Source organism: Sebastes fasciatus, assembly GCF_043250625.1.
Source record: "Sebastes fasciatus isolate fSebFas1 chromosome 2 unlocalized genomic scaffold, fSebFas1.pri SUPER_2_unloc_1, whole genome shotgun sequence".
In the NCBI taxonomy this organism is placed as follows: Eukaryota; Metazoa; Chordata; class Actinopteri; order Perciformes; family Sebastidae; genus Sebastes; species Sebastes fasciatus.
The window spans coordinates 126,121-150,601 of NW_027428111.1; the positions used below are offsets into that span (position 1 = coordinate 126,121).

A 24,481-nucleotide genomic window follows, 5' to 3' on the forward strand; every position below is an offset into this window, starting at 1 on the left:
ACCAGTTAACCTTTTAACCAGGTAACCCTTTAACCAGGTAACCCTTTAACCCTTTAACCAGGTAACCAGTTAACCCTTTAACCAGGTAACCCTTTAACCAGGTAACCCTTTAACCAGTTAACCTTCTAACCAGGTAACCCTTTAACCAGTTAACCCTTTAACCAGGTAACCCTTTAACCAGTTAACCTTTTAACCAGGTAACCCTTTAACCAGTTAACCATTTAACCAGATAACCCTTTAACCAGTTAACCATTTAACCAGGTAACCCTTTAACCAGTTAACCCTTTAACCAGGTAACCCTTTAACCAGGTAACCAGTTAACCAGGTAACCCTTTAACCAGGTAACCAGTTAACCCTTTAACCAGGTAACCCTTTAACCAGTTAACCCTTTAACCAGGTAACCCTTTAACCAGGTAACCAGTTAACCAGGTAACTCTTTAACCAGGTAACCAGTTAACCCTTTAACCAGGTAACCCTTTAACCAGTTAACCTTTTAACCAGGTAACCCTTTAACCAGGTAACCCTTTAACCCTTTAACCCTTTAACCAGGTAACCCTTTAACCATTTAACCAGGTAACCAGTTAACCCTTTAACCAGGTAACCCTTTAACCAGGTAACCCTTTAACCAGTTAACCTTTTAACCAGGTAACCCTTTAACCAGTTAACCTTTTAACCAGGTAACCCTTTAACCAGGTAACCCTTTAACCAGTTAACCTTTTAACCAGGTAACCCTTTAACCAGTTAACCCTTTAACCAGTTAACCCTTTAACCAGGTAACCCTTTAACCAGTTAACCATTTAACCAGGTAACCCTTTAACCAGGTAACCCTTTAACCAGTTAACCATTTAACCAGCTAACCCTTTAACCAGGTAACCCTTTAACCAGTTAACCTTTTAACCAGGTAACCCTTTAACCAGTTAACCATTTAACCAGTTAACCCTTTAACCAGGTAACCCTTTAACCAGGTAACCAGTTAACCAGGTAACCCTTTAACCAGGTAACCAGTTAACCCTTTAACCAGGTAACCCTTTAACCAGTTAACCCTTTAACCAGGTAACCCTTTAACCAGGTAACCAGTTAACCAGGTAACTCTTTAACCAGGTAACCAGTTAACCCTTTAACCAGGTAACCCTTTAACCAGTTAACCTTTTAACCAGGTAACCCTTTAACCAGGTAACCCTTTAACCAGGTAACCCGTTAACCCTTTAACCCTTTAACCAGGTAACCCTTTAACCCTTTAACCAGGTAACCAGTTAACCCTTTAACCAGGTAACCCTTTAACCAATTAACCTTTTAACCAGGTAACCCTTTAACCAGGTAACCCTTTAACCAGTTAACCTTTTAACCAGGTAACCCTTTAACCAGGTAACCCTTTAACCAGTTAACCTTTCAACCAGGTAACCCTTTAACCAGGTAACCCTTTAACCAGGTAACCCTTTAACCAGGTAACCCGTTAACCCTTTAACCCTTTAACCAGGTAACCCTTTAACCCTTTAACCAGGTAACCAGTTAACCCTTTAACCAGGTAACCCTTTAACCAATTAACCTTTTAACCAGGTAACCCTTTAACCAGTTAACCTTTTAACCAGGTAACCCTTTAACCAGGTAACCCTTTAACCAGTTAACCTTTCAACCAGGTAACCCTTTAACCAGGTAACCCTTTAACCAGTTAACCTTTTAACCAGGTAACCCTTTAACCAGGTAACCCTTTAACCAGTTAACCTTTCAACCAGGTAACCCTTTAACCAGGTAACCCTTTAACCAGTTAACCTTTTAACCAGGTAACCCTTTAACCAGTTAACCCTTTAACCAGGTAACCAGTTAACCCTTTAACCAGGTAACCCTTTAACCAGGTAACCCTTTAACCCTTTAACCCTTTAACCCTTTAACCCTTTAACCCTTTAACCAGGTAACCAGTTAACCCTTTAACCAGGTAACCCTTTAACCCTTTAACCAGGTAACCAGTTAACCCTTTAACCAGGTAACCCTTTAACCCTTTAACCAGGTAACCAGTTAACCCTTTAACCAGGTAAACCTTTAACCTTTTAACCCTTTAACCAGGTAACCCTTTAACTTGTTAACCTTTTAACCAGGTAACCCTTTAACCAGGTAACCCTTTAACCAGGTAACCCTTTAACCAGGTAACCAGTTAACCAGGTAACCCTTTAACCAGGTAACCCTTTAACCCTTTAACCCTTTAACCCTTTAACCCTTTAACCCTTTAACCAGGTAACCCTTTAACCCTTTAACCCTTTAACCAGGTAACCAGTTAACCCTTTAACCAGGTAACCCTTTAACCCTTTAACCCTTTAACCAGGTAACCAGTTAACCCTTTAACCAGGTAACCCTTTAACCAGGTAACCCTTTAACCCTTTAACCCTTTAACCAGGTAACCCTTTAACCCTTTAACCCTTTAACCCTTTAACCCTTTAACCAGGTAACCCTTTAACCCTTTAACCAGGTAACCAGTTAACCCTTTAACCAGGTAACCCTTTAACCAGGTAACCCTTTAACCCTTTAACCCTTTAACCCTTTAACCAGGTAACCAGTTAACCCTTTAACCAGGTAACCCTTTAACCCTTTAACCAGGTAACCAGTTAACCCTTTAACCAGGTAACTCTTTAACCCTTTAACCCTTTAACCCTTTAACCAGGTAACCCTTTAACCAGGTAACCCTTTAACCCTTTAACCCTTTAACCCTTTAACCCTTTAACCCTTTAACCAGGTAACCAGTTAACCCTTTAACCAGGTAACCCTTTAACCCTTTAACCAGGTAATCAGTTAACCCTTTAACCAGGTAACCCTTTAACCCTTTAACCAGGTAACCAGTTAATCCTTTAACCAGGTAACCCTTTAACCTTTTAACCCTTTAACCAGGTAACCCTTTAACTTGTTAACCTTTTAACCAGGTAACCCTTTAACCAGGTAACCCTTTAACCAGGTAACCAGTTAACCAGGTAACCCTTTAACCAGGTAACCCTTTAACCAGGTAACCCTTTAACCAGGTAACCAGTTAACCCTTTAACCAGGTAACCCTTTAATCAGGTAACCCTTTAACCAGGTAACCAGTTAACCAGGTAACCTTTTAACCAGTTAACCCTTTAACCAGTTAACCTTTTAACCAGGTAACCCTTTAACCAGTTAACCTTTTAACCAGGTAACCCTTTAACCAGTTAACCCTTTAACCAGTTAACCCTTTAACCAGGTAACCATTTAACCAGTTAACCATTTAACCAGGTAACCCTTTAACCAGGTAACCCTTTAACCAGTTAACCCTTTAACCAGTTAACCCTTTAACCAGGTAACCATTTAACCAGTTAACCATTTAACCAGGTAACCCTTTAACCAGGTAACCCTTTAACCAGTTAACCCTTTAACCAGGTAACCCTTTAACCAGTTAACCTTTTAACCAGGTAACCCTTTAACCAGTTAACCTTTTAACCAGGTAACCCTTTAACCAGTTAACCCTTTAACCAGGTAACCCTTTAACTTGTTAACCTTTTAACCAGGTAACCCTTTAACCAGGTAACCAGTTAACCAGGTAACCCTTTAACCAGGTAACCCTTTAACCAGGTAACCAGTTAACCAGGTAACCCTTTAACCAGGTAACCCTTTAACCAGGTAACCCTTTAACCAGGTAACCAGTTAACCCTTTAACCAGTTAACCCTTTAATCAGGTAACCCTTTAACCAGGTAACCAGTTAACCCTTTAACCAGGTAACCCTTTAATCAGGTAACCCTTTAACCAGGTAACCAGTTAACCCTTTAACCAGGTAACCCTTTAATCAGGTAACCCTTTAACCAGGTAACCAGTTAACCCTTTAACCAGGTAACCCTTTAATCAGGTAACCCTTTAACCACGTAACCAGTTAACCAGGTAACCAGGTAACCCTTTAACCAGGTAACCCTTTAACCCTTTAACCCTTTAACCCTTTAACCAGGTAACCAGTTAACCCTTTAACCAGGTAACCCTTTAACCCTTTAACCAGGTAACCAGTTAACCCTTTAACCAGGTAACTCTTTAACCCTTTAACCCTTTAACCCTTTAACCAGGTAACCCTTTAACCAGGTAACCCTTTAACCCTTTAACCCTTTAACCCTTTAACCCTTTAACCAGGTAACCAGTTAACCCTTTAACCCTTTAACCAGGTAATCAGTTAACCCTTTAACCAGGTAACCCTTTAACCCTTTAACCAGGTAACCAGTTAATCCTTTAACCAGGTAACCCTTTAACCTTTTAACCCTTTAACCAGGTAACCCTTTAACTTGTTAACCTTTTAACCAGGTAACCCTTTAACCAGGTAACCCTTTAACCAGGTAACCAGTTAACCAGGTAACCCTTTAACCAGGTAACCCTTTAACCAGGTAACCCTTTAACCAGGTAACCAGTTAACCCTTTAACCAGGTAACCCTTTAATCAGGTAACCCTTTAACCAGGTAACCAGTTAACCAGGTAACCTTTTAACCAGTTAACCCTTTAACCAGTTAACCTTTTAACCAGGTAACCCTTTAACCAGTTAACCTTTTAACCAGGTAACCCTTTAACCAGTTAACCCTTTAACCAGTTAACCCTTTAACCAGGTAACCATTTAACCAGTTAACCATTTAACCAGGTAACCCTTTAACCAGGTAACCCTTTAACCAGTTAACCCTTTAACCAGTTAACCCTTTAACCAGGTAACCATTTAACCAGTTAACCATTTAACCAGGTAACCCTTTAACCAGGTAACCCTTTAACCAGTTAACCCTTTAACCAGGTAACCCTTTAACCAGTTAACCTTTTAACCAGGTAACCCTTTAACCAGTTAACCTTTTAACCAGGTAACCCTTTAACCAGTTAACCCTTTAACCAGGTAACCCTTTAACTTGTTAACCTTTTAACCAGGTAACCCTTTAACCAGGTAACCAGTTAACCAGGTAACCCTTTAACCAGGTAACCCTTTAACCAGGTAACCAGTTAACCAGGTAACCCTTTAACCAGGTAACCCTTTAACCAGGTAACCCTTTAACCAGGTAACCAGTTAACCCTTTAACCAGTTAACCCTTTAATCAGGTAACCCTTTAACCAGGTAACCAGTTAACCCTTTAACCAGGTAACCCTTTAATCAGGTAACCCTTTAACCAGGTAACCAGTTAACCCTTTAACCAGGTAACCCTTTAATCAGGTAACCCTTTAACCAGGTAACCAGTTAACCCTTTAACCAGGTAACCCTTTAATCAGGTAACCCTTTAACCACGTAACCAGTTAACCAGGTAACCTTTTAACCAGGTAACCCTTTAACCAGTTAACCTTTTAACCAGGTAACCCTTTAACCAGTTAACCTTTTAACCAGGTAACCCTTTAACCAGTTAACCCTTTAACCAGTTAACCCTTTAACCAGGTAACCATTTAACCAGTTAACCACTTAACCAGGTAACCCTTTAACCAGGTAACCCTTTAACCAGTTAACCCTTTAACCAGGTAACCCTTTAACCAGTTAACCTTTTAACCAGGTAACCCTTTAACCAGTTAACCCTTTAACCAGTTAACCCTTTAACCAGGTAACCCTTTAACCAGTTAACCATTTAACCAGGTAACCAGTTAACCAGGTAACCCTTTAACCAGGTAACCAGTTAACCCTTTAACCAGGTAACCCTTTAACCAGTTAACCTTTTAACCAGGTAACCCTTTAACCAGGTAACCCTTTAACCCTTTAACCAGGTAACCAGTTAACCCTTTAACCAGGTAACCCTTTAACCAGGTAACCCTTTAACCAGTTAACCTTCTAACCAGGTAACCCTTTAACCAGTTAACCCTTTAACCAGGTAACCCTTTAACCAGTTAACCTTTTAACCAGGTAACCCTTTAACCAGTTAACCATTTAACCAGATAACCCTTTAACCAGTTAACCATTTAACCAGGTAACCCTTTAACCAGTTAACCCTTTAACCAGGTAACCCTTTAACCAGGTAACCAGTTAACCAGGTAACCCTTTAACCAGGTAACCAGTTAACCCTTTAACCAGGTAACCCTTTAACCAGTTAACCCTTTAACCAGGTAACCCTTTAACCAGGTAACCAGTTAACCAGGTAACTCTTTAACCAGGTAACCAGTTAACCCTTTAACCAGGTAACCCTTTAACCAGTTAACCTTTTAACCAGGTAACCCTTTAACCAGGTAACCCTTTAACCCTTTAACCAGGTAACCCTTTAACCATTTAACCAGGTAACCAGTTAACCCTTTAACCAGGTAACCCTTTAACCAGGTAACCCTTTAACCAGTTAACCTTTTAACCAGGTAACCCTTTAACCAGTTAACCTTTTAACCAGGTAACCCTTTAACCAGGTAACCCTTTAACCAGTTAACCTTTTAACCAGGTAACCCTTTAACCAGTTAACCCTTTAACCAGTTAACCCTTTAACCAGGTAACCCTTTAACCAGTTAACCATTTAACCAGGTAACCCTTTAACCAGGTAACCCTTTAACCAGTTAACCATTTAACCAGCTAACCCTTTAACCAGGTAACCCTTTAACCAGTTAACCTTTTAACCAGGTAACCCTTTAACCAGTTAACCATTTAACCAGTTAACCCTTTAACCAGGTAACCCTTTAACCAGGTAACCAGTTAACCAGGTAACCCTTTAACCAGGTAACCAGTTAACCCTTTAACCAGGTAACCCTTTAACCAGTTAACCCTTTAACCAGGTAACCCTTTAACCAGGTAACCAGTTAACCAGGTAACTCTTTAACCAGGTAACCAGTTAACCCTTTAACCAGGTAACCCTTTAACCAGTTAACCTTTTAACCAGGTAACCCTTTAACCAGGTAACCCTTTAACCAGGTAACCCTTTAACCAGTTAACCTTCTAACCAGGTAACCCTTTAACCAGTTAACCCTTTAACCAGGTAACCCTTTAACCAGTTAACCTTTTAACCAGGTAACCCTTTAACCAGTTAACCCTTTAACCAGTTAACCCTTTAACCAGGTAACCCTTTAACCAGTTAACCATTTAACCAGGTAACCAGTTAACCAGGTAACCCTTTAACCAGGTAACCAGTTAACCCTTTAACCAGGTAACCCTTTAACCAGTTAACCTTTTAACCAGGTAACCCTTTAACCAGGTAACCCTTTAACCCTTTAACCAGGTAACCAGTTAACCCTTTAACCAGGTAACCCTTTAACCAGGTAACCCTTTAACCAGTTAACCTTCTAACCAGGTAACCCTTTAACCAGTTAACCCTTTAACCAGGTAACCCTTTAACCAGTTAACCTTTTAACCAGGTAACCCTTTAACCAGTTAACCCTTTAACCAGGTAACCCTTTAACCAGTTAACCTTTTAACCAGGTAACCCTTTAACCAGTTAACCCTTTAACCAGTTAACCCTTTAACCAGGTAACCCTTTAACCAGTTAACCATTTAACCAGGTAACCAGTTAACCAGGTAACCCTTTAACCAGGTAACCAGTTAACCCTTTAACCAGGTAACCCTTTAACCAGTTAACCTTTTAACCAGGTAACCCTTTAACCAGGTAACCCTTTAACCCTTTAACCAGGTAACCAGTTAACCCTTTAACCAGGTAACCCTTTAACCAGGTAACCCTTTAACCAGTTAACCTTCTAACCAGGTAACCCTTTAACCAGTTAACCCTTTAACCAGGTAACCCTTTAACCAGTTAACCTTTTAACCAGGTAACCCTTTAACCAGTTAACCATTTAACCAGATAACCCTTTAACCAGTTAACCATTTAACCAGGTAACCCTTTAACCAGTTAACCCTTTAACCAGGTAACCCTTTAACCAGGTAACCAGTTAACCAGGTAACCCTTTAACCAGGTAACCAGTTAACCCTTTAACCAGGTAACCCTTTAACCAGTTAACCCTTTAACCAGGTAACCCTTTAACCAGGTAACCAGTTAACCAGGTAACTCTTTAACCAGGTAACCAGTTAACCCTTTAACCAGGTAACCCTTTAACCAGTTAACCTTTTAACCAGGTAACCCTTTAACCAGGTAACCCTTTAACCCTTTAACCAGGTAACCCTTTAACCATTTAACCAGGTAACCAGTTAACCCTTTAACCAGGTAACCCTTTAACCAGGTAACCCTTTAACCAGTTAACCTTTTAACCAGGTAACCCTTTAACCAGTTAACCTTTTAACCAGGTAACCCTTTAACCAGGTAACCCTTTAACCAGTTAACCTTTTAACCAGGTAACCCTTTAACCAGTTAACCCTTTAACCAGTTAACCCTTTAACCAGGTAACCCTTTAACCAGTTAACCATTTAACCAGGTAACCCTTTAACCAGGTAACCCTTTAACCAGTTAACCATTTAACCAGCTAACCCTTTAACCAGGTAACCCTTTAACCAATTAACCTTTTAACCAGGTAACCCTTTAACCAGTTAACCATTTAACCAGTTAACCCTTTAACCAGGTAACCCTTTAACCAGGTAACCAGTTAACCAGGTAACCCTTTAACCAGGTAACCAGTTAACCCTTTAACCAGGTAACCCTTTAACCAGTTAACCCTTTAACCAGGTAACCCTTTAACCAGGTAACCAGTTAACCAGGTAACTCTTTAACCAGGTAACCAGTTAACCCTTTAACCAGGTAACCCTTTAACCAGTTAACCTTTTAACCAGGTAACCCTTTAACCAGGTAACCCTTTAACCAGGTAACCCTTTAACCAGTTAACCTTCTAACCAGGTAACCCTTTAACCAGTTAACCCTTTAACCAGGTAACCCTTTAACCAGTTAACCTTTTAACCAGGTAACCCTTTAACCAGTTAACCCTTTAACCAGTTAACCCTTTAACCAGGTAACCCTTTAACCAGTTAACCATTTAACCAGGTAACCAGTTAACCAGGTAACCCTTTAACCAGGTAACCAGTTAACCCTTTAACCAGGTAACCCTTTAACCAGTTAACCTTTTAACCAGGTAACCCTTTAACCAGGTAACCCTTTAACCCTTTAACCAGGTAACCAGTTAACCCTTTAACCAGGTAACCCTTTAACCAGGTAACCCTTTAACCAGTTAACCTTCTAACCAGGTAACCCTTTAACCAGTTAACCCTTTAACCAGGTAACCCTTTAACCAGTTAACCTTTTAACCAGGTAACCCTTTAACCAGTTAACCATTTAACCAGATAACCCTTTAACCAGTTAACCATTTAACCAGGTAACCCTTTAACCAGTTAACCCTTTAACCAGGTAACCCTTTAACCAGGTAACCAGTTAACCAGGTAACCCTTTAACCAGGTAACCAGTTAACCCTTTAACCAGGTAACCCTTTAACCAGTTAACCCTTTAACCAGGTAACCCTTTAACCAGGTAACCAGTTAACCAGGTAACTCTTTAACCAGGTAACCAGTTAACCCTTTAACCAGGTAACCCTTTAACCAGTTAACCTTTTAACCAGGTAACCCTTTAACCAGGTAACCCTTTAACCCTTTAACCCTTTAACCAGGTAACCCTTTAACCATTTAACCAGGTAACCAGTTAACCCTTTAACCAGGTAACCCTTTAACCAGGTAACCCTTTAACCAGTTAACCTTTTAACCAGGTAACCCTTTAACCAGTTAACCTTTTAACCAGGTAACCCTTTAACCAGGTAACCCTTTAACCAGTTAACCTTTTAACCAGGTAACCCTTTAACCAGTTAACCCTTTAACCAGTTAACCCTTTAACCAGGTAACCCTTTAACCAGTTAACCATTTAACCAGGTAACCCTTTAACCAGGTAACCCTTTAACCAGTTAACCATTTAACCAGCTAACCCTTTAACCAGGTAACCCTTTAACCAGTTAACCTTTTAACCAGGTAACCCTTTAACCAGTTAACCATTTAACCAGTTAACCCTTTAACCAGGTAACCCTTTAACCAGGTAACCAGTTAACCAGGTAACCCTTTAACCAGGTAACCAGTTAACCCTTTAACCAGGTAACCCTTTAACCAGTTAACCCTTTAACCAGGTAACCCTTTAACCAGGTAACCAGTTAACCAGGTAACTCTTTAACCAGGTAACCAGTTAACCCTTTAACCAGGTAACCCTTTAACCAGTTAACCTTTTAACCAGGTAACCCTTTAACCAGGTAACCCTTTAACCAGGTAACCCGTTAACCCTTTAACCCTTTAACCAGGTAACCCTTTAACCCTTTAACCAGGTAACCAGTTAACCCTTTAACCAGGTAACCCTTTAACCAATTAACCTTTTAACCAGGTAACCCTTTAACCAGTTAACCTTTTAACCAGGTAACCCTTTAACCAGGTAACCCTTTAACCAGTTAACCTTTCAACCAGGTAACCCTTTAACCAGGTAACCCTTTAACCAGGTAACCCTTTAACCAGGTAACCCGTTAACCCTTTAACCCTTTAACCAGGTAACCCTTTAACCCTTTAACCAGGTAACCAGTTAACCCTTTAACCAGGTAACCCTTTAACCAATTAACCTTTTAACCAGGTAACCCTTTAACCAGTTAACCTTTTAACCAGGTAACCCTTTAACCAGGTAACCCTTTAACCAGTTAACCTTTCAACCAGGTAACCCTTTAACCAGGTAACCCTTTAACCAGGTAACCCTTTAACCAGTTAACCTTTCAACCAGGTAACCCTTTAACCAGGTAACCCTTTAACCAGTTAACCTTTTAACCAGGTAACCCTTTAACCAGGTAACCCTTTAACCAGTTAACCCTTTAACCAGTTAACCCTTTAACCAGGTAACCCTTTAACCAGTTAACCATTTAACCAGGTAACCAGTTAACCAGGTAACCCTTTAACCAGGTAACCAGTTAACCCTTTAACCAGGTAACCCTTTAACCAGTTAACCTTTTAACCAGGTAACCCTTTAACCAGGTAACCCTTTAACCCTTTAACCAGGTAACCAGTTAACCCTTTAACCAGGTAACCCTTTAACCAGGTAACCCTTTAACCAGTTAACCTTCTAACCAGGTAACCCTTTAACCAGGTAACCCTTTAACCAGTTAACCCTTTAACCAGGTAACCCTTTAACCAGGTAACCCTTTAACCAGTTAACCTTCTAACCAGGTAACCCTTTAACCAGTTAACCCTTTAACCAGGTAACCCTTTAACCAGTTAACCTTTTAACCAGTTAACCCTTTAACCAGGTAACCCTTTAACCAGGTAACCAGTTAACCAGGTAACCCTTTAACCAGGTAACCAGTTAACCCTTTAACCAGGTAACCCTTTAACCAGGTAACCCTTTAACCAGGTAACCCTTTAACCAGGTAACCCTTTAACCAGTTAACCCTTTAACCAGGTAACCCTTTAACCAGGTAACCCTTTAACCAGGTAACCCTTTAACCAGTTAACCCTTTAACCAGGTAACCCTTTAATAGTTTATTAGTGTATTCTCAGTCAGCAGCAGAACACACACTTCACTAACATCCACCAGGAGAGTATGAGACTGACTGTCTGTCTGTCCGTCTGTCAGGATGGTAACAGTCTCCTGGGATAAGAAGATGGCGTCTACAGACCTGGAGACGGGACAGACTCTGGTAATCATGAATAATGAATAATGAATAATGGATAACCTTCTGGTTCTGGTTCTGGTTCTGGTTCTTCTGTTTTCTGTTAGTGTGCAGCGTTGAAGGCCAAAAAAAGAGTCTTTTCAGAGTCACTGAATTGTGACAGTCATACCGGTTGGTGCAGTTTAAATCCACATTCATGTTTGCTCGGCACGTTCCCTCTGGAGCTCCTGGAGTTCACCCCTCCCTGGAGCTCTCAGGAGCTCTCTAGAGCTCTCTGGGGCTCTCAGGAGTACATACAGACAGGTACATACAGACAGATACATCCAGACAGGTACATCCAGACAGGTACATACAGACAGGTACATACAGACAGGAACACCCAGACAGGTACATACAGACAGATACATACAGACAGGTACATAGCGCTCCATCCCTCCATCTGCTCCACACGGGTCTCCGCTTAACCGACTCGCAGCACTACCGAAGTGCCCTCTAGCCACATTAAACTATTTGTTTTCTCTCAGTAATCTGAGGATGAACTCCAATAATCGATAGAATAACTGTCAGATCCTGTCCTGAGATCAATACCGGTATTGATTATTGTCTCTGTTGGTGATCAGTGGAGGAGGAGTCAGGCCGGCCTGCTGACCTCCTGCAGCTCCTCGTCTGACGGACGGTTGCTCGTCTCTGCTGCAGATCCACAGAACGCCGTTTACATCAGTGACGCCGCCAGCGGACAGACCCTGCACCACATCAGTGGTACGAGAGCTCACACGCCGTCTGCATCATTAACACGCCGTCTGCATCATTAACACGCCGTCTGCATCACTAACACACCGTCTGCATCACTAACACACCGTCTGCATCACTAACACACCGTCTGCATCACTAACACACCGTCTGCATCACTAACACGCCGTCTGCATCACTAACACACCGTCTGCATCACTAACACGCCGTCTGCATCACTAACACACCGTCTGCATCACTAACACGCCGTCTGCATCACGTCTGCATCACTAACACACCGTCTGCATCATTAACACGCCGTCTGCATCACTAACACACCGTCTGCATCACTAACACACCGTCTGCATCACTAACACGCCGTCTGCATCACTAACACACCGTCTGCATCAATAACACACCGTCTGCATCACTAACACACCGTCTGCATCACTAACACACCGTCTGCATCAATAACACACCGTCTGCATCACTAACACACCGTCTGCATCACTAACACGCCGTCTGCATCACGTCTGCATCACTAACACACCGTCTGCATCACTAACACACCGTCTGCATCACTAACACGCCGTCTGCATCACTAACACGCCGTCTGCATCACTAACACACCGTCTGCATCACGTCTGCATCACTAACACGCCGTCTGCATCACTAACACGCCGTCTGCATCACTAACACACCGTCTGCATCACTAACACACCGTCTGCATCACGTCTGCATCACTAACACGCCGTCTGCATCACTAACACACCGTCTGCATCACTAACACACCGTCTGCATCACGTCTGCATCACTAACACGCCGTCTGCATCACTAACACGCCGTCTGCATCACTAACACACCGTCTGCATCACTAACACGCCGTCTGCATCACGTCTGCATCACTAACACACCGTCTGCATCACTAACACGCCGTCTGCATCACTAACACGCCGTCTGCATCACGTCTGCATCACTAACACACCGTCTGCATCACTAACACACCGTCTGCATCACTAACACGCCGTCTGCATCATTAACACACCGTCTGCATCACTAACACGCCGTCTGCATCACTAACACGCCGTCTGCATCACTAACACACCGTCTGCATCATTAACACACCGTCTGCATCACTAACACACCGTCTGCATCATTAACACACCGTCTGCATCACTAACACACCGTCTGCATCACTAACACGCCGTCTGCATCACTAACACACCGTCTGCATCACTAACACGCCGTCTGCATCACTAAATCAAATCAAATCAAATCAATTTATTTTTGTATAGCGTCAAATCACAACAGAAGTTATCTCAAGACGCTTTATATATAGAGCAGGTCTATGACCGTACACCATAGTTTAGAGACCCAACAGGATCCACCAAGCGCACTGAGGCCAGGAACAACTCCCCGATTACTGGGAAGAAACCTGGAGCAGAACCGGGCTCAGGGCGGGCGGCCATCTGCCGAGACCGGCTGGGGGGATAGATAGATAGAGAGAGAGTGAGGGAGAGAGAGAGAGAGAGAGAGATAGAGAGAGAGAGAGAGAGAGAGAGAGAGAGAGAGAGATAGAGAGAGAGAGAGAGAGAGAGAGAGAGAGAGAGAGAGAGAGTGAGAGAGAGAGAGAGAGATAGAGAGAGAGAGAGAGAGAGAGAGAGAGAGAGCGAGAGAGAGAGAGAGAGATAGATAGAGAGAGAGAGATAGAGAAGCAGCCACAATAGCAGTCTAGCAGCTGTAATAGCTAATACAAGTAGGACTGATAACACAAAACCAATAGTGGTGGATGGAAAGAGTGATAATACAACTATCGGAAAGCCAGCACTGTCCAGCATCTCTCCTCAGTACGTCCATGTGTGTTGGTGTGGGACGTCCCTGTGATCGATGCCCGTGCGTTGGTTCCTGCAGCATCAGCATGCTTGCTGGGAGCTCTTGATGTCTTTGGCAGTGATTGAGAAGTGTTATTCTCCAGGCTGCCACTTTGTCACTAGGTGTTGGAAATCCCTCGTTAGCATTGGTAGTCCCTCGTACAGACGTAGTTAATTAGGGATGGTAGCAGTTGGTGTCAAGCAGGCACCGACGCGGCAGCAGATGCAGCCACAATACCGGAGACCACCAAGATCCAGGTGAAACCCTGCTCCAAGTGTACCCATGCTCCAGGTATAACCTCGCTCCCTGGTGTGATCCCGCTCCAGGTATGACCTCACTCCAGGTGTGACCCCGCTCCACGGTTAGCTGCGAGACAAGGAGGCACAAGGACTCCCGGGAAGGAATGAAGTTAGTAACAACATGGACATGGGACATGAGTATATACAGAAGGAGAGGGGAGCTCAGTGTGTCATAGGAAGTTCCTTATGACAGTGTGTCATAGGAAGTCCCCCGGCAGTCTATGCCTATAGCAGCTTAAGTATAAGCGTTATCAAAGAGGAAAGTCTTTAGCCTACTCTTAAATGTAGAGACGGTGTCTGCCTCCCGGACTGAAACTGGGAGCTGGTTCCAGAGAAGAGGAGCTTGATAGCTGAAGGCTCTGGCTCCCATTCTACGTTTGGAGACTCTAGGAACCTCAAGTAACCCTGCATTCTGTGAGCGCAGTGCTCTAGTGGGGTAGTAGGGTACTATGAGCTCTTTAAGATATGATGGGGCCTGACCGTTTAGCGCTTTGTAGGTGAGGAGGACGATTTTAAAATCTATTCTGGATTTTACAGGCAGCCAGTGCAGAGAAGCTAATACAGGCGTAATATGATCTCTTTTTCTAGTTCTAGTCAGTACACGTGCTGCAGCATTCTGGATCAACTGGAGAGTCTTTAGAGACTTATTGGAGCAGCCTGATAATAAGGAATTGCAGTAATCGAGTCTAGAGGTAACAAATGCATGGACTAATTTTTCTGCATCATTTTGACACAGGATGTGCCTGATCTTCGCAATGTTACGTAGATGAAAGAAGGCAGTCCGTGAGGTTTGTTTTATGTGAGAGTTAAAGGACATATCCTGGTCGAAGACAACTCCCAGATTCCTTACGGTGGTGCTGGAGGCCAGGGCAATGCCATCTAAAGTAACTATATCATTAGATAATTTGTTTCGGAGGTGCTCAGGGCCTAGTACAATAACTTCAGTTTTGTCTGAGTTTAACATCAGGAAATTGCAGGTCATCCAGGTTTTTATGTCCTTAAGGCATGCTTGAAGTTTAGTTAACTGGTTTGTTTCGTCTGGCTTGATTGATAGATATAATTGGGTATCATCTGCATAACAATGAAAGTTTATGGAGTGTTTTCTAATAACATTGCCTAAGGGAAGCATATATAAGGTAAATAGAATTGGTCCAAGTACAGAACCCTGTGGAACTCCGTGACTAACTTTGGCGTAAATGGTAAATGGACTTGGACTTATATAGCACTTTTCTAGTCTTCCGACCACTCAAAGCGCTTTACACTACATGTCAGTATTCACCCATTCACACACACATTCATACACTGATGGCAGAGGCTACTAAGGTCCAACTTTGCCCATCAGGATTTAATCTAAATACTCATTCACACACCGATGGCTATGCCTCCGGGAGCAATTTGGGGTTAAGTGTCTTGCTCAAGGACACATCGACATGTGACCCGGAGCAGCTGGGGATCGAACCACTGACCTTCCGATTGGTGGACAACCTGCTCTACCCTCTGAGCCACAGCCCCCGCGTACATGGAGGACTCATCGTTGACATGTACAAACTGAGATCGATCTGATAAATAGGACTTAAACCAACTTAGTGCAGTTCCTTTAATGCCAATTAAATGTTCCAGTCTTTGTAATAGGATGTCATGGTCAATGGTGTCGAAAGCACACCGTCTGCATCATTAACACGCCGTCTGCATCATTAACACACTAACACACCGTCTGCATCACTAACACACCGTCTGCATCACTAACACGCCGTCTGCATCACGTCTGCATCACTAACACACCGTCTGCATCACTAACACACCGTCTGCATCACTAACACGCCGTCTGCATCAGTAACACACCGTCTGCATCACTAACACACCGTCTGCATCACTAACACACCGTCTGCATCACTAACACACCGTCTGCATCATTAACACGCCGTCTGCATCATTAACACACCGTCTGCATCATTAACACGCCGTCTGCATCACTAACACACCGTCTGCATCACTAACACGCCGTCTGCATCACGTCTGCATCACTAACACACCGTCTGCATCAGTAACACACCGTCTGCATCACTAACACACCGTCTGCATCACTAACACGCCGTCTGCATCACTAACACACCGTCTGCATCATTAACACGCCGTCTGCATCATTAACACGCCGTCTGCATCACTAACATACCGTCTGCATCACTAACACACCGTCTGCATCACTAACACACCGTCTGCATCACTAACACACCGTCTGCATCACTAACACACCGTCTGCATCAGTAACACACCGTCTGCATCACTAACACACCGTCTGCATCACTAACACACCGTCTGCATCACTAACACGCCGTCTGCATCACTAACACACCGTCTGCATCATTAACACACCGTCTGCATCATTAACACGCCGTCTGCATCACTAACACACCGTCTGCATCACTAACACGCCGTCTGCATCACGTCTGCATCACTAACACACCGTCTGCATCACGTCTGCATCACTAACACACCGTCTGCATCACTAACACGCCGTCTGCATCACGTCTGCATCACTAACACACCGTCTGCATCACTAACACGCCGTCTGCATCACTAACACGCCGTCTGCATCACTAACACACCGTCTGCATCACTAACACGCCGTCTGCATCATTAACACGCCGTCTGCATCACTAACACACCGTCTGCATCACTAACACGCCGTCTGCATCACGTCTGCATCACTAACACACCGTCTGCATCACTAACACACCGTCTGCATCACTAACACACCGTCTGCATCACTAACACACCGTCTGCATCACTAACACACCGTCTGCATCACTAACACACCGTCTGCATCATTAACACACCGTCTGCATCACTAACACGCCGTCTGCATCATTAACACACCGTCTGCATCACTAACACGCCGTCTGCATCACGTCTGCATCACTAACACACCGTCTGCATCACTAACACACCGTCTGCATCACTAACACGCCGTCTGCATCACTAACACACCGTCTGCATCATTAACACGCCGTCTGCATCATTAACACACCGTCTGCATCACTAACACACCGTCTGCATCACTAACACACCGTCTGCATCATTAACACGCCGTCTGCATCATTAACACACTAACACACCGTCTGCATCACTAACACACCGTCTGCATCACTAACACACCGTCTGCATCATTAACACACCGTCTGCATCATTAACACACCGTCTGCATCACTAACACGCCGTCTGCATCACTAACACACCGTCTGCATCATTAACACACCGTCTGCATCACTAACACACCGTCTGCATCATTAACCCCGTGAGGAGTTGGAGAGTGAGGGTGCGTTTGTTTTCCCCCCCAGATCATCACCGCTCCACCATCACACGGTGTCGGTTCGACCCTCAGAGCCAGCGGGTCGCCACGGCGTCTGCAGACCGGACCGTCAAACTGTGGGACCTGCTGGCTCACAAAACCACCATGTCCATCGACAGGTGACAAACACACCTGATACTCTTTACTTCTCTCATCCCGTTTTATTTTATTTTAATATATTTTTATCAATATGATTTTATTGATTTATTTATTATAATTTCTCCTCTCTGGATCAATAACAATAAGTTTATCTTCTCATATCTAAATGAACGTTTTGATTGTTTCTTCTTCTGTCTTCCTGTGATGTTGTTGTTGTTGTTTTCAGTAATCACGGCAACGTGGTCTCTGACTGCTGCTTCACCAACAACGGCTCCTTCCTGTGCACGGCATCATGGGATAAAAGTTTAAAGCTGTGGGACCTGCAGGCCGGAGGGTTTCGCTGTCACGGCGGGACGCCGCTGCAGAGAGGCCACGAAGGCAGCGTGAGCGCCTGCACCTTCTCTAGGGACGGTCAGTTTCACCGAGGCCATGGAGTTATTATTATATTATATTATATTATATTATATTATAATATATTATAGTATAGTATAGTATAGTATAGTATATTATATTATATTATATTATATTATATTATATTATAATATATTATATTATATTATATTATATTATAGTATAATATATTATATTATATTATATTATAGTATATTATAGTATATTATATTATATTATAATATATTATATTATATTATATTATAATATATTATAGTATAATATATTATATTATATTATATTATAGTATATTATATTATAATTATCAGTGAATAATCAGTAAATGATCAGTAACTGATCAGTGTGGGATGGAGGGTGTGCTTGGTTTGTTCACCAGCTAACAGAAAGACTTCCTGTGGTGTCTCCACAGCGACCCTGCTGGTGTCCGGCTCCTACGACAGGACTGTTGCATTCTGGGATATGTCGTCGCTCTGCCAGACTCTGGTCCTGAAGGTGATTAAACAACGATCTTTCTGATTGGTTCTCCTCATGTTCTGTGTTCTCTGTGTCACAGGGACTCTCTGATTGGTTCTCCTCATGTTCTGTGTTCTCTGTGTCACAGGGACTCTCTGATTGGTTCTCCTCATGTTCTGTGTTGTCGTCTCACAGGGACTCTCTGATTGGTTCTCCTCATGTTCTGTGTTGTCGTCTCACAGGGACTCTCTGATTGGTTCTCCTCATGTTCTGTGTTCTCTGTGTCACAGGGACTCTCTGATTGGTTCTCCTCATGTTCTGTGTTGTCGTCTCACAGGGACTCTCTGATTGGTTCTCCTCATGTTCTGTGTTCTCTGTGTCACAGGGACTCTCTGATTGGTTCTCCTCATGTTCTGTGTTCTCTGTGTCACAGGGACTCTCTGATTGGTTCTCCTCATGTTCTGTGTTCTCTGTGTCACAGGGACTCTCTGATTGGTTCTCCTCATGTTCTGTGTTCTCTGTGTCACAGGGACTCTCTGATTGGTTCTCCTCATGTTCTGTGTTCTATGTGTCACAGGGACTCTCTGATTGGTTCTCCTCATGTTCTGTGTTCTCTGTGTCACAGGGACTCTCTGATTGGTTCTCCTCATGTTCTGTGTTGTCGTCTCACAGGGACTCTCTGATTGGTTCTCCTCATGTTCTGTGTTCTCTGTGTCACAGGGACTCTCTGATTGGTTCTCCTCATGTTCTGTGTTCTCTGTGTCACAGGGACTCTCTGATTGGTTCTCCTCATGTTCTGTGTTCTCTGTGTCACAGGGACTCTCTGATTGGTTCTCCTCATGTTCTGTGTTCTCTGTGTCACAGGGACTCTCTGATTGGTTCTCCTCATGTTCTGTGTTGTCGTCTCACAGGGACTCTCTGATTGGTTCTCCTCATGTTCTGTGTTGTCGTCTCACAGGGACTCTCTGATTGGTTCTCCTCATGTTCTGTGTTGTTGTCTCACAGGGACTCTCTGATTGGTTCTCCTCATGTTCTGTGTTCTCTGTGTCACAGGGACTCTCTGATTGGTTCTCCTCATGTTCTGTGTTGTCGTCTCACAGGGACTCTCTGATTGGTTCTCCTCATGTTCTGTGTTGTCGTCTCACAGGGACTCTCTGATTGGTTCTCCTCATGTTCTGTGTTTTCTGTGTCACAGGGACTCTCTGATTGGTTCTCCTCATGTTCTGTGTTGTCGTCTCACAGGGACTCTCTGATTGGTTCTCCTCATGTTCTGTGTTCTCTGTGTCACAGGGACTCTCTGATTGGTTCTCCTCATGTTCTGTGTTCTCTTTGTCACAGGGACTCTCTAATTGGTTCTCCTCATGTTCTGTGTTGTCGTCTCACAGGGACTCTCTGATTGGTTCTCCTCATGTTCTGTGTTCTCTGTGTCACAGGGACTCTCTGATTGGTTCTCCTCATGTTCTGTGTTCTCTGTGTCACAGGGACTCTCTGATTGGTTCTCCTCATGTTCTGTGTTCTCTGTGTCACAGGGACTCTCTGATTGGTTCTCCTCATGTTCTGTGTTCTCTGTGTCACAGGGACTCTCTGATTGGTTCTCCTCATGTTCTGTGTTCTCTGTGTCACAGGGACTCTCTGATTGGTTCTCCTCATGTTCTGTGTTCTCTGTGTCACAGGGACTCTCTGATTGGTTCTCCTCATGTTCTGTGTTCTCTGTGTCACAGGGACTCTCTGATTGGTTCTCCTCATGTTCTGTGTTGTCGTCTCACAGGGCCACTCTGATTGGGTCACAGATGTGTCAGTCAGTGCTGACAGGAAGTTGGTTGTCTCTGCGTCCAAGGTACCGGTCCTCAACTTCACTCTGAGCTCAGCTGATCTGGACTGGTTCTGACCCAGACTCCATGTTTTAGTTATTTAACTTTATATAGTTTATACGTTTATATATATATGACAGGGCTGTGGTTGTTATTGTTATTATTATTATTATTATTATTATTATTATTATTATTATTATTAGTAGTAGTAGTAGTAGTATAGGACAGGACAGTGATTATTATTATTATTGTTATTATTATTATTATTATTATTAATATTGTTATTATTATTATTATTATTGTTAATATTATTATTATTATTATTGTTAATATTATTATTATTAATATTGTTATTATTATTATTGTTAATATTATTATTATTGTTAATACTATTATTATTATTAATATTATTATTATTAATATTATTATTATTAATATTAGTAGTATAGGACAGGACAGTGGTTATTATTATTGTTATTATTATTATTGTTAATATTATTGTTAATATTGGTATTATTATTATTAATATTATTATTATTATTAATATTGTTATTATTATTGTTAATATTATTATTATTATTGTTAATATTATTAATATTATTATTATTAATATTGTTATTATTATTATTATTATTGTTAATATTATTATTATTATTATTGTTAATATTATTATTATTAATATTGTTATTATTATTATTGTTAATATTATTATTATTGTTAATACTATTATTATTATTAATATTATTATTATTAATATTATTATTATTAATATTAGTAGTATAGGACAGGACAGTGGTTATTATTATTGTTATTATTATTATTGTTAATATTATTGTTAATATTGGTATTATTATTATTAATATTATTATTATTAATATTGTTATTATTATTGTTAATATTATTATTATTATTGTTAATATTATTAATATTATTATTATTAATATTATTATTATTATTATTAATATTAGTAGTATAGGACAGGACAGTGGTTATTATTGTTATTGTTATTATTATTGTTAATATTATTATTATTATTATTAATATTAGTAGTATAGGACAGGACAGTGGTTATTATTGTTATTATTATTATTGTTAATATTATTATTATTGTTAATATTATTATTATTAATGTTATTATTATTATTGTTAATATTATTATTATTAATATTAGTAGTATAGGACAGGACAGTGGTTATTATTATTGTTATTATTATTATTGTTAATATTATTATTATTATTGTTAATATTATTATTATTATTAATGTTATTATTATTATTGTTAATATTATTATTATTATTAATATTAGTAGTATAGGACAGGACAGTGGTTATTATTATTATTATTGTTAATATTGGTATTATTATAGGACAGGACTGTGAGGTTGTGGAACGTGGAGAACATGGAGGAGATCCCAGAAGTCGTGGAGAAGAGGAGTGGAGGAACAGGAATCCACATCCTGAAGGTGAAGAACAATCCCTCCATCACTAACATTATTATTATTATTATTATTATTATTAATATCTATCCATCATTAGTTTAATATATGTTGAGTTCAATAACAGTAAATGTGAGTTGTTGTTGTTGTTGTTGTTGTTGTTGTTGTTGTGGTGTCCAGTGTGAGCAGTGTGGGAAGCCCTTCCCGGTGTCCAGACTCCAGACCTCAGATCTGCTGACTCAGTGCGTTTTCTGTCGACTCAAATCACCGTCCAGATACCGACCGCAGCCGCCGCCGCTCATGTGACTATCTGTCCAGGAGGTCAGAGGTCAGCCACAGAGCAGCAGCTGGTAGGGACTCACCATCTGATGACGAGGATGATGACGATGATGATGATGATGACGATGACGATGACGACGACGACGACGATATAAACTACTTGTATTTCGTATAAATGACACTGATGGAATTCAAACAGATTTTATTATTTTTATTTGACATTAAGTTCATAAACTTTATTCTTCATTTTCTTGACAGAATATTCATAAAGTTATAATTCACATTTAAAACCAGTCCAGTGATCTGGTCTGGTCTGGATCAGTCCAGTGATCTGGTCTGGTCTGGATCAGTCCACTGATCTGGTCTGGTCTAGATCCAGTAGTGAGTCCTGTTCAGGCCACCGTGAATATCAAGTGACAGGATGCTACATAGACGTCTCAACCAACGCCGTCATAACATCATAACGACGCCGTCATAACATCATAACGACGCCGTCATAACATCATAACGACGCCGTCATAACATCATAACGACGCCGTCATAACATCATAACGACGCCGTCATAACATCATAACGACGCCGTCATAACGACGCCGTCATAACATCATAACGACGCCGTCATAACATCATAACGACGCCGTCATAACATCATAACGACGCCGTCATAACGACGCCGTCATAACATCATAACGACGCCGTCATAACATCATAACGACGCCGTCATAACATCATAACGACGCCGTCATAACATCATAACGACGACGTCATAACATCATAACGACGCCGTCATAACAGGTCAGAGATCAGCGGTCAGCGGTGCAGCTGCGTGGAGAAGGACACACTTCCTGTCTGAGAGACAAAGGTTACAGGTGGTAGCGTTGACGTTTCGGAGCTGAGGGTGGCGCTCCTGGTGGTTCTGGTTCAGTCCTGAGGGTCAGGAGGATTCATCCTCATGGACGGACCGCTGTCAACGTCCTCGTTACCATCAAGTCCTCTCTGGAGGTCGGCGTCGGTGTCGGCGTCGTATCAGAAGGTGCTCTGCAGCAGACAGTGGCAGCCACAGCCGGCCGGACACTCGTCCTGGCGGCGGAACCAGTCCATCATGTGACTGGTGTGTCCTCCGTGTCCACAGCTCAGGCAGAAGTTGGAGGAGCCTCGGACGGCCACGTGACAGATGGCGCACTGGAAGGTCAGACGCTTACAGACAGCGCACTGAGTACCGCGAGCCTGACTGCGACAGTGACAGCAGTACACGCCGAACTCTGCAGAGAGACGGCACAGCGTTAGCATCAGCGGGGCGTTAGCATCAGCACGGCGTTAGCATCAGCACGGCGTTAGCATCAGCACGGCGTTAGCATCAGCAGGGCGTTAGCATCAGCACGGCGTTAGCATCAGCACGGCGTTAGCATCAGCAGGGCGTTAGCATCAGCACGGCGTTAGCATCAGCAGGGCGTTAGCATCAGCACGGCGTTAGCATCAGCACGGCGTTAGCATCAGCACGGCGTTAGCATCAGCACGGCGTTAGCATCAGCACGGCGTTAGCATCAGCAGGGCGTTAGCATCAGCACGGCGTTAGCATCAGCACGGCGTTAGCATCAGCAGGGCGTTAGCATCAGCACGGCGTTAGCATCAGCACGGCGTTAGCATCAGCAGGGCGTTAGCATCAGCACGGCGTTAGCATCAGCACGGCGTTAGCAATAGCACGGCGTTAGCATCAGCACGGCGTTAGCATCAGCAGGGCGTTAGCATCAGCACGGCGTTAGCATCAGCAGGGCGTTAGCATCAGCACGGCGTTAGCATCAGCAGGGCGTTAGCATCAGCAGGGCGTTAGCATCAGCACGGCGTTAGCATCAGCAGGGCGTTAGCATCAGCAGGGCGTTAGCATCAGCAGGGCGTTAGCGTTTGATAGTATAGTAATAGTTTGAAGGTCGTCTGTATTGTTTGATAGTATAGTAATAGTCTGAAGGTCGTCTGTATTGTTTGATAGTATAGTAATAGTCTGAAGGTCGTCTGTATTGTTTGATAGTATAGTAATAGTCTGAAGGTCGTCTGTATTGTTTGATAGTATAGTAATAGTCTGAAGGTCGTCGTCGCGGCGGCGAGCAGGAGAACATACCGATGCCTTTGTGAGGTTCAGGAGGACACGAGGCGAACTTGAGCACGTCGGCTCTCTTGTCCCTCAGACCCCAGCGGTACAGGATCTCACCGTAACACTTCTTGAAGTCGTCGAACTGCAGCGTGTTGGCGGGGTCCAGCAGTCTGCGGGGACAGGAAATGAC

The 24,481-nt window shown here is 42.6% G+C and overlaps 2 protein-coding genes across 5 annotated transcripts in view; one reads left to right on the forward strand and one right to left on the reverse strand.

Annotated features, from left to right (window-relative positions):
- The window catches only part of LOC141763485 (WD repeat-containing protein 88-like), a 152,852-nt gene that overhangs the window by 114,576 nt on the left and 13,795 nt on the right, over nt 1–24,481 (forward strand). The window contains exons 3-10 of one of the 2 annotated variants that reach the window (XM_074627925.1): nt 11,428–11,491; nt 12,085–12,223; nt 17,703–17,832; nt 18,039–18,223; nt 18,633–18,715; nt 20,445–20,513; nt 21,855–21,950; nt 22,104–22,273. In XM_074627925.1, the coding sequence (XP_074484026.1) occupies nt 11,428–11,491; nt 12,085–12,223; nt 17,703–17,832; nt 18,039–18,223; nt 18,633–18,715; nt 20,445–20,513; nt 21,855–21,950; nt 22,104–22,229 (892 nt within the window). In that variant the 3' untranslated portion in view covers nt 22,230–22,273. The remainder of the gene's footprint in view (nt 1–11,427; nt 11,492–12,084; nt 12,224–17,702; nt 17,833–18,038; nt 18,224–18,632; nt 18,716–20,444; nt 20,514–21,854; nt 21,951–22,103; nt 22,274–24,481) is intronic. The other variant, XM_074627926.1, reaches the window with a different exon arrangement.
- The window catches only part of wdr59 (WD repeat domain 59), a 65,002-nt gene continuing 62,919 nt past the window's right edge, over nt 22,399–24,481 (reverse strand). For all 3 annotated transcript variants that reach the window (XM_074627921.1, XM_074627920.1, XM_074627922.1), the window contains 2 exons: nt 24,319–24,461; nt 22,399–23,464 (listed from right to left, as the gene is read on the reverse strand). In XM_074627921.1, the coding sequence (XP_074484022.1) occupies nt 23,229–23,464; nt 24,319–24,461 (379 nt within the window). In that variant the 3' untranslated portion in view covers nt 22,399–23,228. The remainder of the gene's footprint in view (nt 23,465–24,318; nt 24,462–24,481) is intronic.